Source organism: Gouania willdenowi, chromosome 9, assembly GCF_900634775.1.
Source record: "Gouania willdenowi chromosome 9, fGouWil2.1, whole genome shotgun sequence".
In the NCBI taxonomy this organism is placed as follows: Eukaryota; Metazoa; Chordata; class Actinopteri; order Blenniiformes; family Gobiesocidae; genus Gouania; species Gouania willdenowi.
In genome coordinates, this window is record NC_041052.1 from 40,778,402 (window position 1) to 40,795,137 (window position 16,736).

The 16,736-nt window shown below is 37.8% G+C and overlaps 2 protein-coding genes across 2 annotated transcripts in view; one reads left to right on the top strand and one right to left on the bottom strand.

Annotated features, from left to right (window-relative positions):
• Nucleotides 1-10,601, bottom strand: part of LOC114470125 (serine/threonine-protein kinase pim-1-like) — a 10,887-nt gene extending 286 nt beyond the window's left edge. The window contains exons 1-2 of the mRNA XM_028458136.1: nucleotides 10,583-10,601; nucleotides 1-541 (exon numbers count right to left, since the gene is read on the bottom strand). The exon at nucleotides 1-541 is cut by the window's left edge and continues 286 nt beyond it. Of these exons, the coding sequence (XP_028313937.1) occupies nucleotides 1-541; nucleotides 10,583-10,601 (560 nt within the window). The remainder of the gene's footprint in view (nucleotides 542-10,582) is intronic.
• A 2,916-nt stretch (nucleotides 10,602-13,517) lies between these two features.
• LOC114469208 (tight junction protein ZO-2-like) overlaps nucleotides 13,518-16,736 on the top strand; it is an 80,544-nt gene continuing 77,325 nt past the window's right edge. Inside the window, exon 1 of the mRNA XM_028456475.1 lies at nucleotides 13,518-13,904. Within this exon, the coding sequence (XP_028312276.1) occupies nucleotides 13,845-13,904 (60 nt within the window). The 5' untranslated portion in view covers nucleotides 13,518-13,844. The remainder of the gene's footprint in view (nucleotides 13,905-16,736) is intronic.

Consider the following 16,736-nt stretch of genomic DNA (forward strand, 5'->3'; position numbering starts at 1 on the left):
TTTTCTACGAAATCCCCACATCCAAAGTCTATGACTCTGATCTCAGGAGTTCCGTTGTTCCTATTAACCAGGATGTTTTTCAGCTTCCAGTCCCGGTGGAAAACGCCATTTTTGTGCATTAGCAATGCGGCGTTGATGATCTGTTTAAAGATGACCTTGACCTGGTCCTCTGGTATATGTTTTATTTCAAATAAGTAATCAAACCCATCCACTGTGTCCGGCGGTCGTTCCATGATGATAATCACCTCCGTCTCCAGGTGAAAGACGTCCATGAGGCCAATCACGGCGGGGTTTTCAAAGCTGCCGTCACAGAGACGACCGGCCGCCTGCTCCATGAGGAACACCTCCAAGATCTCATCATAAACATTTCCCTGACAGTTCACTTTCACAAGCTGCACGTCCTTCTTGGAGATATGTTTAATGGCCACAGGTGTAGAAGTGGACCGACATTCTCCAGCGTAAACCTGTGAAAATCCACCTTCACCGAGCAGTTTCTCTTCTTTGTACCTGCTTGTGAACTCCTCGCTGCTCCTCAGGACAGCTGAATTGCGGTGGAATGTTGTTTTTATGGCATCAGGGTGATGACAAGAATATTCCAGCACTTTAAGGAAAAAGTCATTCGAGGCTGTTGAAGATACATTAGAGTTTGAACCAGTGGAGGATGAAGGTAAAGACGGGATAGTTTCCCAGGTCCAACTTTTTGGATTTATGATGGTCCTACTACAACCAAACCCTGATGAGTCTGAAGATATGAATGACAAGTTTGGAAACAAGATGTCCTGACTGAATATTTCTTTGTCTTCAGTGTCTCCCTCATGGTGCTCATCATCCTCCTGCTGTGGTATCTGCTGTGGGATGCAGCTCTGCTCCACATCTTTGGATTTGTCCTTTTTAAACTTTTGGAAAAACTTCCTAAAGTGTCTTTTAGTGCTAAAAATAGCCCGATGTAAAAATGATGGATTATTATTTGTATTTGTATTTTTTCTATTAATGTTTTTTTTAAAAGTTTCCTCACACAATGACATCACAGAACATACACATCATAGGCCGACTGTTGATGATGTCATAGGTTCATTTCCTGTGAGCTTATTTAATGATAGATAATGTAAATAAAAACAACAAAACACAAACGACTAAGATCGCACAATAAACAACTCAAACACAAAATGACTCCATTAAGACATAAAATAACAAAAACACAAAACAGGCTGAAGCAGAAAAATATCCTCAATTATTTTTAAACATGTATTTATTTTACATGTATCTTACAGACTTAATTTGCACTGAATGTGAAAATAACTAGTCCTTTGTAACAAAGTAACTTACCCAACACTGCATGTAAGTTACCAATGCAATAATATGCCTTGATCAACTTTAAATCATCTAAAACCCATATCTTATGATATGCAGACATATTATCAGATTATACCTGACATAAAACAGACTCTGTGGTTCAAGACATTTTTAGCCTCATTATGTTTCAATCAACATATTTCATTCACCTAGGAATGCTTTGTATGATTGTACATGTGTATGTCTACAACATTATGTACAGTAGTTTTATTTCTTTTCTTCTTAAAATGTAACAATTTCATAAAATCCTACTTATTTTGGATTCATGTTGATTTGTGAGTGGAAGATGAGTGTGAGCTCTTACAGTAAATTAAAGTAGATAAAGGCAGTCTTCATGAAAGAGTGGTATAATTCTTACTAGATTATTAATATAACGGTACAGTGATGTCAGAAAAAGGGGAATTTCTCTGTAACATTAGACATTAAACATTGAATGTTGGCAAAATCACAGAGGATTTTATATAAAACCTCAACACAAGTGCAAAAAGTAGAGGTAAAAAGATTTGGCAGTTTTTATGGGTGTCACTGTCACCCACATAGTCAGCGCTGCTGCTCATCACCTTTAAAATGTGGCATCATTTAAAAAGGAAATAAACAGACTTTCTAACGATTCAAGATTTATTTCCAAGAATCATTGTTACAAAAAAATCTAATACATGAACAGAATTCCTTACTTTTTGAACTAAATATGATTTATTTTTAGTCTTACCTATTAATAAGACCATTTCCACAGCATGTCAGAGCAGTGTATAAATGAACAAGGATTTTTAAAGCTATACCAGCAGATGTAAAACATGGAATCGGCAAAATCAGCAGCTGCCATCCTATACGGCACCAATTGTAAAGTTCTGTGTGTTAAACGATACAGATTTACAGCGATATTACAGCTGTATTTTTTCCTCTTTTAAAGATATGTTAACGTTAAATCTAAATGTTGAATATTGAATCTAAATGTTAAATCTAAATCTATATGGTAACTGTTATCTAGATGTCACAGGTGAAACTAAATATTTAGTTATTATGCATATTTACCCTTTAGATTTAGCATTTACCATTAAGATTTAGATTTAACAGTTATCATTTAACATTTAACATTTCAATTTAGCAGTTCAATTTGAATTAAACTTTATATTTTTACGAGAAAAAAATATGGTTTGCTGCTAAATGTTGCATAAAGTTGCTGTTTTGTTTTAGCATGCGGTGGTAAAAATCACAGACAGTTGAAGGACTCTCACCCAAAAGGACTTCTATTCTCAGGGTTTGTCTGTCTTTAGTAGTCTATGATTAACTCTCTAACTTCAGCCACCAGAGTGTGTCAGCGCACTGTTTAAGGGAGAGTAAAGGTCCCTTAGGAGAGCTCTTCTTCTCTGCTTCATTGTTTACTACCAAACCTCAGAGTTGTAGCTGTCGCCCTCTGCCGTTGGTAAACAAAAGAGGTTTACATCGACATCTTTAACTTTTCCTGATTCTTTAGAACAACCAAAAGCAGCACAAGTTGTCATTTTTGACTGAAAAAGCTGCTAAATAATCTAAAAATCAGGCTGAATGTTTCACTCTAATAGAAAACAATGGGATGTTTACAGGCAGTGGGGCCATGTGACATCATCAATTACATGATTTCAAGATGAAGGAACACAGGCTGTATAACAGTAAACTAGTCCCATTTTTTTAGTTAATAAAACAAATATGGTGCATAATAATGCGTGTTATACATAGATCAAATAAGAACATTTCAAATATTTTAGGCAACTTTTATGAAAACAGTGGAGGATCCCTTTAAGGTAAACAGACATGTTCTAAAACAGTGACTCAGAATAGAAACCACTCTGATGTTTTCAGTCATTGTCCAGTGTTCAACCTTCTTAAACTCCATTCATTCACCATCAGGTGCAGCTTTGTCTTTGTCTCTCTCTGGTGGTGATCAGATGTTCAATCAGTGTGTGGAGCGTGTTTTAGAGCGTGGGAAGAAAAGTGAGGCAAAGTCCAAGTTGACCTGTAGCTGTGTGGGAGACCCTGGACCAGGGGTGGACTGGGACAAAAATCCAGCCCTGGCATTTAGTGTCCATACCAGACCCTCCACTACATTATCAGTGACACCATGTAGGAGTCCACAAATCTCATGGAGACCAGACTAATGGGCAGGGCCGTTTCTAGCTTTGTGGGGGCCCAATGCAAGATGCTGTTAATGAAGCAGCAATCAGTGGGTTTTCTGCCTCTTTTGACCCAACTTCATTTGCTACTTGTGATGATGTTGACACTTTTATGACAAACTTTAATAGCCATTGTCTGTCTGTTTTGAACACAGTAGCACCAGCTAAAAATACTCCAGGCTCTAATAAGAAACCTTGTCCGTGGATGAATGAAGCTATTTTTAGCTTTAGGAGAAGCTGCTGGAAAGTGGAACGGTTGTGGAAAACCACTAAACTAGAGGTGCCCAGACTCCATCTTAAAGAAAAGATAATAGCGCTAAATGAAATAATAAAGCGCGCCCACTCTGCTTATTTCACTAATCTTGTTTTGCAAAATAAGAGAAACCCCAAGGTCTTGTTAAATACTATTGAAAATCTTGTTGCACCCTCACCGTCCCATGTGCCTGTACACACACAGGAGGACTGTAACAATTTTTTAAACTTTTCTGTAAATAAAGTACAAGACATCAGGGCTAGCATCACTCCTCTCTTGGTTAGCTTGTGCCCTGCCTCTTCCCCTGTGAGCTCATGGTCCTCCTTCACTCCTGTCAGCCTACAGGATGTTCAGGTTTTAGTAGGAAAGATGAAACCCTCATCGAGCACTGTAGACATTGTTCCTACTTCCCTGCTTTTAAATGTTTTTGATGTTGTCACTCCTTGGGTGGTAAAATTGATAAACCTCTCACTTTTATCTGGCTAGTCCCCAGCTTCTTTAAACAGGCTGTAATAAACCCCATTCTTAAAAAACCCAATCTTGATCTGGGGGGGACCATAAACTACTAGCCCATATCCAAGTTTCCCTTCATGTCTAAAATAATGGAGAAAATGGTTGCTAAGCAGCTAACCTCATACATGGAACAGCATGATTTTTATGATAAATGTCTGGTTTTAGATCAATCCACTCCACTGGCACTGCTCTTCTGAAAGTTTCTAGTGACGTGATGATTGGCGCTGACTCTGGTCGTTACACAGTTTTGGTTTTACTTGATCTGAACTGTACCTTATCTTGAATTGTACCTTTGATACAGTAGATCACAGTATACTGGTTGAGCCACTTAAATCTGAGATGGGTTTTCTGGTGCTGTTCTCCAGTGGTTTACCTCTTATATAAATGGTAGAACTTTTAATGTTGCTATTAACGACGTTATGTCTAATATGTCCAACCTGTCATGTGGAGTAGCCCAGGGCTCTGTTCTGGGGCCTGTTTTGTTTTTATTGTATCTGATGCCTCTTGGTCGGTTGATCCATGGTTTTAAAAATGTGTCTTATCATTTTTATGCTGATGATATTTAGTTCATGTACATTCTATTTAATTCAAATGTTCACCTGCACTACTCATCACTGCACTATTATTATTATTATTATTATTATTATTATTATTATTATTATTATTATTATTATTATTATTATTATTATTGCACATATGTAACTGTTATCAAAAAGCAGAAGTAGCCAGTCATTCAACCTTTTAAGTTCTGGAAGATTTTGACTTTTAAGTTAATCAACTTTAAAAAATTGAGGCAATCGACTCCCTCAATTTTTTTTAAGTTCTGGTAACTTATACAGGTTTACAGTGTGGAGAAGTGGCAGAAATGGGAGTAATGTAACAAAAATTGATAGAAAATGTGGCAAGAAAAAGTGAGGCATGTTTGGTGTAGTACCCCAGACGTGACATGGTGAAGAAAAAACATAATTTGTGGCCACAATATATATATTTTTTGCCATGTCATGTCGGGGGCTCTGTAAAAAATGGGCTTGAATTGTTCAGAAAATATTCTTAGTTTTTTGAAGGCATCTGGAAACCCCCTCACATAGTGTCTCATGACCCCAAGGTTGAGAACCAATGTGCTCGCCAATGATGATTTTCTGGCCGGCCCAATTAGAGGGAATTTAGAAAATGAAGAAACTTGCACCGCCCTACATATCCTGTCTGATGGGTCATGTAAAAATAATTATTAAGACGCTATAAAAAAAAACATAGCACACCGGACGGCCCACTGGGACATGTCCGGTATGCCAGATGGCCAGTCCACCCCTGCCCTGGACAACCAGTAGCTCCTCCCAGTGATGTAAAGTAGTGTAACTGGTTGCTCTGTCAGCTGTTTTACTATCTTTAGACCCACTGATGCTGACAGCTGTGTGAGAGTAGCAGGGCAGCAGTAATGAATGTGCTCTCAGGGGAAACCTTTTGTTTAAAAATTAAATCACTTTGGTTTCCACACTGTCATAACAGACCCTGAAGGCACCACGGAAAACATGACCAACCTGTGTCTCGTCTTTGGTTCTAATGAAAGCTCAAAGGTTATTTTTCATAACATCCGAGCATATGGGATTCCTTACTCATAAAAAAGTTGCTTATTACTTTATACCAGTGTTTCTCAACCTTTTTTGGATCATGACCCCATTTTAATATCACACATTTCTGACTTTATTTTCCCTCTAGAATTAGTTTTTGTTCAAGTTTGTTATAATGTGTAACACAGAGTAGCCAGGATTAGTAAACATTTATATTATATTATATTATATTATATTATATTATATTATATTATATTATATTATATTATATTATATTATATTATATTATATTATTAGAGTTTACATTTATATTTGAGAAAGTGAAAATATAATACAGTTGATTAAGATTGTGTGATGTTTAATTTTGAAAAGAATAATAACAATAACAAAAAAAATCAGTACCTTTTAATTTTATCAGTTACGACTAGGGCTGAATGATTAATTGCATTTGCGATATCGCAATATTGTAAAACATGATTTTCTAATCGCGAAGGCTGCAATATTTTTAATTTTAATTTTAATTTTAATTTTAATTAAAACCCTAACCCTAACTCTAACCCTAACCCTAACCCTAACCCTTTGGAGGTGCTGATTCTCATTCCGGCCGCTTCACACTCGGCTGCGAACTGATCCAGTGAGAGTTGAAGGTCATGGTATGTTGGAGCCAACAGGACCACATCATCTGCAAAAAGCAGTGATGCAATACTGAGGCCCCCGAACCGGACCCCCCCAACGCCCTGACTGCGCCTAGAAATTCTGTCCATAAAAGTTATGAACAGAATCGGTGACAAAGGGCAGCCCTGGCGGAGTCCAACCCTCGACTTACTGCCGGCAATGCGGACCAGACTCTGACTCCGGTCATACAGGGAAAGAACAGCTCCTATCAGGAGGTTCGATACCCCATACTCCCGGAGGACCCCCCACAGGAATCCCCGAGGGACACGGTCAAATGCCTTTTCCAGGTCCACAAAACCCATGTGGACTGGTCGGGCAAATTCCCATGACCCCTCAAGGACCCTGCTGAGGGTGTAGAGCTGGTCCACAGTTCCACGGCCAGGACGAAAACCACATTGCTCCTCCTGAATCCGAGGTTCAACTATCCGGCGCACCCTCCTCTCCAGTACCGCTGAATAGACCTTACCGGGGAGGCTGAGGAGTGTGATCCCTCTATAATTGGAACACACCCTCCGGGTCCCCCTTCTTAAAAAGGGGGACCACCACCCCGGTCTGCCACCATTTATTGATTGTGTTCATTGAAAAATACATGACAAGAGGGCCTTGAAAAAAAAAATCGCATATTAAATCGCAATCGTAATATTGAGGAAAAACTCTGCTCTATACCGACTCTGACTTCTCTTTGAGCCAATACAACGAACAATGTTAGTAGTTTAACCCTGGCCATGGGAGACTCATTCATAAAACTACAAAATTTTGGAAGAAGAAAAAAGAACAAAACAAACACAGATGGAAAAAAATTGTGATTTGTCTTTAATTTTTGGTATGTTTACGTGCTTATACTTTGGATATGACCTTTTCGACGACATACTGTATATTTAAAAAACAGTTACATAAGTAAGACCAATTTTTTGTACGTGAAGTGCAAAACGTGTCTCTCTGCCAATAGAACGCAAAAACAGAAAGTGACAATTCATGCTTATCTCAAATCAAAACCAAATCATGTTATCATCATGATATTCTTCAAAAAATATTCATGTCATCCAGAAGATTATTTAGGAAGAAATTTGGAAGAAAAAGGAGATGTTTTAGAGGTTGCACAAGCTGCTCAAAGTTTACTGTAAATTGACTAATTACATATACATTATACATATTAGGGATGCACCGAATATTGCAAAAAAGCAACATTTGGCCTTTGGTTTTGTGAGTTAAAATCAAGGCCAAATAGTAGCGTGTGACGCAATGACGCAATCAAACAACGTGCAGTGATTTTCAGTCGGAAAAGTGTGTGCGCGTTGCTGCAGGAGCACAGCAGCAGCTCCTCCTTTCCACACACAAATACAGCCAGACTCTCTCCTTTCCACTCACCGCTCTCCGTCGTCCGTCACCGCGTAAAAGTTGGAAACCGTCCATTTCCACAACCGAGTCCGTTGTTAGCGCTGTCAGCCACAAATCCGTAAACATCCCCATCATTTCCTCCTTACACTACACCGGGTCTCACTGCATAGACTGGTGTAGCATTAGCACGGAGTGCTAACAGCTGATGTGTGTAAACAATGGGTCCGTGGCTCCAAGCAGTGACTCCCAACATGATCAGCAGCTGAAACATTAGTGCAGTTTGTATTTACATAAATGGCAATAAAGTATAATATATATTATATATTAAACAGCAGTGTTGTTTTAGCTGTTAAATAGTTGGAGAGGGAGGAGCTCACATTCTAGGAGGCGTGTTAGGTGACATCACCTGCCAACGTGGGTAAACCCCAACTGTCCCTTTTGGAGCTGACTTTGTTTTTACAAAATGTGGAATAACAAGGGAGGAGGAAACAGAACTTTTTACACTTTGTCCCTCTGAATGAGGCTAAATGATGTATATCACTGCAGCTAAACCATTATGAAGTGATTTTTTCATCATACCTCCACTTTAATGCACTTCAGCTTTTTTTTTTGGATGTATGTTTTGTTTTATTTGAAGGCTAATATAAATGAAAAACTTTGTTGTGCTTTTTATGAAAAGCAAAGACTACTGGAGTATTTAAAAAAATGTCATAATATTCAATAAACATTTACTTTCTTTAAAAACATGTCTCAAAATGTATTCTAGGCTATTTATGCACTATTTAAAAAATAGTGAAAAACTTAACCGCATTCGATATTCGGTATTCGAGCAAGCATTTATATTTTATTCGGCTTCGGCCTCAAATTTTCATTTCGGTGCATCCCTAATACATATATAACATTATGGTTCAGAGATTCTACTAAAGACTTAATTAAGTAGATTATGAAGGGAAGCAGATCAGTGATTTTTTTCCACCACCAGCACAATGTGTTTCTTTAAAACCTTTACTCCAAGTTGTCAAAGAGCAAAGGAACATTTTTTTTTTACACGTCAACAAAGCCACAGTCAGGGGTTGCTCGACTTTGTAAGTTTTTAGTTTTTGCAGAACAAAACCACACATTTTCAAATATGCCTTTATTATTATTTGTGTAGTATAGAAACATTTTAAGTGGCTTGTGCAACCTCTAAATATTAACATGCATAAAATTTGGACCCAAATACTTTGACAAGATCTGGAAACAAATGCAGGGTTCTAATCTAGATAATAAATATATATAAATAAGCATAAATGAGAAGGTTTTTGTCACTTTAAAGACACAAGTTCCTTGAAATATGTAACAGGGCCCTGAGTAAGCACAAGCAGCCTTTATTTACCAAAGTAGCAGAGCTGTAGGCAACAAAAACTCATCAAGTGGTTCTCATGACATTATTCAACCCCACCCTCTATCTCACTGTGTATTTTCTTTTCACTTCAAGACCTGTAAAACAAAACACACACACACACACACTGGCAACAGCCAATCCCTCAGTTAAAGGATCACAGTCTGTGTTTAATGTCAAGAGTGTGTCAGGAACACATGAGTTAGGTGCTTTGCATATCAGTCCATTTCTCTTTTTTCACAACCTCAGTTAGTATGAGGAAAGTCAGGGGATGAATTTATATTTTAGGTACAGCTGTGCAGGGAGTGCTGCTGCTATTCAGTCTCTCAAAACAACATGACATTTTAAAAACTGGTGTGAATAAAAAATAAACGATTTTTTTTCCCTGGCAGATACACATCTAATGTCACATGGATTAGGTTTATCCACAATATATTATAGCATTGTTATATCAAATATAATACAATTTAATGATGTTTAGAATAAATGTTATAGACTTTGAATTTTAACGAGTACAGTGCCCGTCGGAAATATGTATTCATATAGTTGGAGGAGCTTAAGTAGAGTTGTCAATTATGGCCAAATGAGTATGTGTTTGAAGGCTGGATGTACAAAGAGGTGTACATACTCTGTACTCTGTAGTGTTATAAAGGGCTATAATTGTGGGTGCAAAGTAAAATAGCATGTGCGATTTCCCTGGTTTAATTTTACGGGACATGTGCATGATAAATGTGTTTGTTGTTTTTTATACTCATTTTTATATATTTTTTTATTTGGTGTATTTTTCTGTAATGTATGTTTTTTGCAGTCATTATGTGTATTTTTTTATATCTTTCTGTTGTCTTTTTGTGCATTTTTTGTATAATTAAAGTTTTTTGTTTCCATTGCAGTGTGATTCTGGAGTCATTGTGTGTATTTTTGTATCTTTTTTTATGTAGTTTTGTGCATTACTGTTGTCTTTTTGTGTATTTTTTGTGTAAATATTTAGTTTTGTGTATTTTGAGTCATTTTCATATTTTTGTGGTTGTTTGGTGTATTTTTCTGTAATGTATGTTTTGGAGTCACTTTGTGGTGTTTTTGGAGCCTTTTTGTATATTTTTGTGCATTTCTGTTGTAGTTTTGTGTACTTTTTGTATAAATATTGTTTAGTTTTTAGTTTTATTTTAATCATTTAGTATATTTTTATTTTAAATAACTTATGTGTGGTGAGAGCTTGTGTGTGTGTGTGTGTGTGTGTGTGTGTGTGTGTGTGTGTGTGTGTGTGTGTGTGTGTGTGTGTGTGTGGGTGTGTGTGTGTGCGTGGGTGTGTGTGTGTGTGTGTGTGTGTGTGTGTGTGCGAGAGACTCGATACCTGTCCTCCTGGTTGCCATGTGGGACTCTTCATCTCTGCATCAGCTGCGCACATGCACATACTCCGTCACAGGTTGTTGAAATGCATGTGTCTCACGCCCAATGCGTGAGACAAAAGTTTCAGGTTGAACAGACAACTCGTCGGGGAGATATTTGCTCCACAAACACACACACATGCATGCAGAACCTACTTGCTTTTATAGAGAAGATTGTTAGTTAACTTGGAGGAGAAGCTAGTGCTAATCAACGTGCAAACATGGAGGGGAAGCTTGTGCTAGTCAACGTGCTAACATGGAGGAGAAGTTAGTGCTAAACAATGTGCTAACATGGAGGAGATGCTAGTGCTCGTCAACGTGCTAACATGGAGGAGAAGCTAGTGCTAAACAATGTGCTAACATGGAGGTGAAGCTTGTGCTAGTCAACGTGCAAATATATAGGAGAAGCTTGTGCTAAACAATGTGCTAACATGGAGGAGATGCTAGTGCTCGTCAACGTGCTAACATGGAGGAGAAGATTGTGCTAAACAATGTTTTAACATGGAGGTGAAGCTGGTGCTAGTCAACATGCTAACATGGAGGAGAAGTTAGTGCTAAACAATGTGCTAACATGGAGGAGAAGCTTGTGCTAGTCAATGTGCTAACATGGAGGAGATGCTAGTGCTCGTCAACGTGCTAACATAAAGGAGAAGCTAGTGCTAAACAATGTGCTAACATGGAGGTGAAGCTTGTGCTAGCCAACGTGCTAACATGGAGGGGAAGCTAGTGCTATTTAACGTGCTAATATGGAGGAGAAGCTAGTGCTAGTCAATGTGCAAACATGGAGGAGAAGCTAGTGCTAAACAATGTGCTAACATGGAAGAGAAGCTAGTGCTAAACAATGTGCTAACATGGAAGTGAAGCTAGTGCTAGTCAACGTGCTAACATGGAGTTTATGGAATTTGCTGGTTTAAAAACCCTGTCTTATTATTGAAAGGACATTTGTTTTACTTTTTTACTTCAGTACATTTAGTAGCATGTACTTTTTTACTTTCACTCAAGTAAGGGAGCAACTTTAATACTTTTACTTTTACCAGTAATTTTTTATTCAAGTATTTATACTTTTACTTATGGAAGGCCATTTCCGCCAGTAAAAAAAAAAAATTAGGAAAAGTAAAATAATAATAAATCAAAAAATTTAAGTAATAATAAGAAAAATCTATGAGACACTAGACATAATTATGATATAGTATCTCATAATTTTGACTTAGATGTATCATTATTATCATTATTTCCTTGTTTGTTTTTTTTACTGGTGGGAATGGCCTTCCATAGTTACTAGAGCAGTGTTTCTCAAATGGGGGTGCGTGTACCCCTAGGGGTACGCAATGTCACTACAGGGGCTACTTGAGAGAGAGGAAAATTAACAAATGAAAGCAATAAAAATATGGGGTTTTATAAAGTGTATTTTTAGTTAAAAAGGAAAATCATACTAAATATTACCAGCAATTCACAAAACGACAACATAAACAAACGAACAAAATAAGAGAATAATATACTGAATAATAAAAAGGACAGACAAATAACAACAAATTACACAAAGTAACACTAAAAACACATGCACTAAATGAAAAAAATACTTAATATTACCAGCAACACACAAAATGACAACAAAGACAGAAAAATACACAAGATCACTACAAAATACACAAAAATAACAGAAAAACATACACAATAACATAAATAACTACCAAACAACACCAAAAACACACACACTGAGAGAGAATAATTTAAATAATACCAACAACACAAATTATGATAGAATTGATCTCAATTAGAACATGAACTGAAAAGAGTAAGTCTTGGTCCCACATCAGGAGGGAGATGACTGGAAATTATAAAAACTATAAAAATAAATAATAAATACATTTCATTCCACTTCTATCTATAAAGCAAGAAATCTCTGTCTGTCTGAGTGTGTGTATTCATCAAATATCTCTGTGAATCAGGCTCAGATTGACCTGAGACTTTCAACATGGCTGCTGCTTAGTTCAAGGGTGTGCAATGTCGGTTTTGTTTGGACTGCAATGATACCATTCATAAATTATTTCATAAAATTGTTTTAAATGCAGCTTTGCAAAACAGCTCAATGTTGACAGGTAGTCATGGGAAGCCTATATTACAGTACTAAATATTATGCTCTGCACAGTTCATTTAGTTGACTAGCCACACACGCACACACACACACACACACACACACGCACAAACACACCTCTCTTTCGGCAAGCTGCAGATGTATGATAGCTTATATTGCAGTGCTAAATATTAAACTTCCCACTTTTCTATAGCAATACATACTTCCTACGGGCACTGCAATAGTATTTACAAAATGAGATTCTTTAAAATGTGTGTGTTATCACTCATTCATTCCATCATTATGCTCTATTGTTGTTTTTTCATAGTATTCTGAGCAAAATGTAGTAGTCGGACATAAGGGGGATTTGGTTTCAAAAGTAAGAAAAAGGGGGTACATGAGGTAAAAAAGTTGGCAGTGGCAATCCGTACGGTTGTCGTATCAATATTCCTACATTCTATCTGTTAAGGTCACGTGACTAAGACTAAACCTAACCCTAACCCTGATAATTGTTGATATATAGGGTTATAACCTAATCCTAAAACCTAAAGACTCTACAAACGTGTACTTTGGTAACCGTACCAATAGCAACCGTTCAAATAGACAAGTTTGAGAATCACTGTACTGGTACTGAAGACTACTACTTTTTCCACCTCTGCTGATTGGTCAAACTGTTACCAGTATGTGTGTACTGGGAGGTGTGGCATAATGAGACTGGATTACAGTGGTGTTAGTCATCAGAACTGGAAGTGGGCGTGGTTTAAAAAAGAACGCCTGAGGGTGTTGTTTTTTTTTTTGTTTTTTTTTTGGGACAAACTCAGCCCTGCACACCTAGCTGGTTCTAAATAGTTCCTGTAGTAACTCAGTAATAGTAATAGTAATAGTAATAGTAATAGTAATAGTAATAGTCCTGCTCTGCTTTAGGGAGCGGAGGGATCCCCAGCTCCTCCTGTCCAGGGTTGTCCTCCGCCCCGGGAACAGAGCCCTCAGTGAGGGGGGAGGAGCCTAAATACAGCCATGTTTCAGTAGAACAGCAGCTGCTCACAACCACCACAGCTCCTCCAGCCCCTCTGAGGAACCTTTAGAACCTTTAGAAGCTCCAGAGGAACGTCCACGACCAGCTGGCTCTGCTCAGGCCGGAGCAGCAGCCCGACATGCCGGTGAGAGGCGGAGGAAGGCTGGCCTCGTTCCCCAGCAGGAGCGACTATGTCGGAGTGAGTGAATCTCACCGTTTATATGAATAATTATGTGGTTTTAGACTCTTCGAATAACGCTGTGAGTGTGTGTTAATAAACACATTAGTGTGTGTTTGACAGGTGTTCGAACCCTCACTACGACCACCACAGGACCTCCTTCAGTCCGTAGAAAATAACATTTATAATGATAATATAAAACAGACAATCATTAATAAACTACTGGGACCAGTGTTATAAAGCGTTAGATACACATATACTGAACAATCTATTCAGCATAGTGTGAAATATAGTGTATAAGGCAATGTTTATTATAAAAATCCAATGTGCAGCACTGACAGCTTTAGAATGTACGGAAGAGAATTAGGGACAATTTTGATGGAGAAAATAAATAATTTGTGGCAAATCAAGATTAAATTTGAAATTTCGAGAATAAAGTTGAAATATGCTGCCGAGATTAAATAATAATACATCAATTTTACATAGCGCTTTTTTGGGACTCAAAGCCGTTTTACAGAATACAGTAAAATAAAAAAATAAAGAAATAATAAAAGTCAAAGAAAAAAAAAAAAAAAATGTCAACAGTCAAAAAGGAAAGTCCAAAGTCAAAAAGACGAAATTAAAGTAAACAAATTGGGAATAAAGATGAAATATACCATAATGTCGAAAAGATGACATTAAAGTTGAAATTTTCAGAATAAAGTTGAAATATAATGTCAAGATTAAAGTAAAAAAAAAAAAAAGACAAGATTAAAGTTGACATTTTGAAAATAAAGTTAAAATGTAATTTTGAAATTAAAGTCAAAATTTCGAAAATGATCTAAAAAATACAGCATGGAAGGTTTGCTATTAGTCAGAAGCTGACTAGGGCCAATTCACCATATATGACAACAGTCTCAATTCAAACTGGCCCTAATGTGTTTCCGTAGCTCCTCAATAGCCACAGACGGACTGACTGCCCCGCCTCTTTTCAACTTTAATCTCAACATTATATTTCAACTTCATTCTCGAAATGTCAACTTTAATCTTGACATTTCAACTTTTTTCTTGATTTGCCTGAAATTATTTTCTCCATCAAAACTGATCCTGATCCTCTTCTGACGAATGGAAATACCAAGGTGATATTTTCCCATAGTATATATTTATACTGTATATAGGTCCTCCACTAATAAATACTCACAGACACTGTAGAGACAAGAAATAACATTTTATTCAAAAGACTAATTCCAAGACACGCTTTTCAAATTTGCAAATGCAATAATATTGGAACACACACACACACACATGCACACACACGAAGATGCACTCAACAAAGTGGCATCTTTAATGATTGTCGCGTGTGAGTAAAATTACTGTAATGACGTAATGATGGATATAGAGAACAACTCATTAGCTTTCAGGAACTGGTAGAATTTCTCAAATGGAGCAAATATGAGTGGTAGTTACTGTCTTTTAAATTAATGTGTTCCCCTAGATGCATTCAGGGTCCCTGGGAAACCTGGACATTTTGATGAGTTTGTAAAATCCGTCTGGACAAGACGTGCCTGGGTAAATCTGGACGTATGGTCGATATGATACCGATATTGCAACCTTGCGTATCGGCCGATACCGATATTGATTCGATACGGTATCAGCACGAATCATACATAACTTTATTACTTATTTTGTAGTGTGGAATGTTAGAAAAGGCTTGATCAAGTGATGTTACCCGGGGTTTCCACTGGATACGTCTCCGCTGCGCCACAGCACCGATCCGGTATTTCACCGCTGTCCTCCGTCCGGTTGTTCACACCGGTTGCGTTTTGAGTGCGCCGCAGTACGCTCCGGTTGAACGACTGTGACATCACGATATTTATGTAATCGCGTGAGAACGCGGTTAAATGTATGTGTTCTAAACGTGACAATAAACAGATAAACAGGTCAGTGTTCCTAACGAAGGAGAACAAGAATGTTGGACTCTGGATTTGTCATAGACACATTTTTTATCAACAACCAACAGAGAAGAGATAAAACTTCACCAATAAAACATGAACTAAATCAAAGTTGCTGCAGTTTACAGTGAGTTACAGTATGAGAGGAAACAATATAGTGGATGTGAATTTGTTTTTACACATTATGACGTTTTGGTGATGTATTTACTTGAAATATAATCTGAAGTGTTTTATTTTGAAAAGTAACCTGATATTTTATTGCGGAGTACGTACTTAATTTCCTGTTTAGCTTCATTTGCTCTGTGCTGATTGATGCGTCGTGCTCTGGTGTCCACCAGAAATAAATGCCCTGCGTATATGTGGTGGAGGGTACCGGACTACCACATCTGGGAAGGAGCAGACACGCACCGCAGCGGACCCGGTGGAAATTAACACATACACTAAAGTGGATCAGCTCCGGTGACGCGGCGGTGACGTAACGCAGCGGAGCCGCATCCAGTGGAAATTGGGGGTTACTCAAACAGAGAACAATAGTCAGAAACAGTAGGTTACTTTGTTGGAGTGTGAACCACAGTCACCTATAGATAGAAGTCCTGGAGTGGAACACTTTATTGGAGCGCATATATCGGTGATTTTAGATGCAGTCCGATACTCGTTTTCTGGCTGATAATAGACCGATATCAGTATCGGATCGGGACACCTCTAATGGTCGCCTTAAGCTATGTTGTAATCTGTAAAAGATCCCAAACATGCAGGACTGCAGCCCTCTATGTGTTGAACTGTGTGGATTTAGCTGCAGTTTTTAAAGTGCTTTGATCGCCCATAAACAATGAACCCAACTGTTTGGTATCTACCTCATTTCTAGTGCCTAGGATCCCTCATGAACCTCGCTGTAGTGACTTCTACTTTATTCAACCAGTGT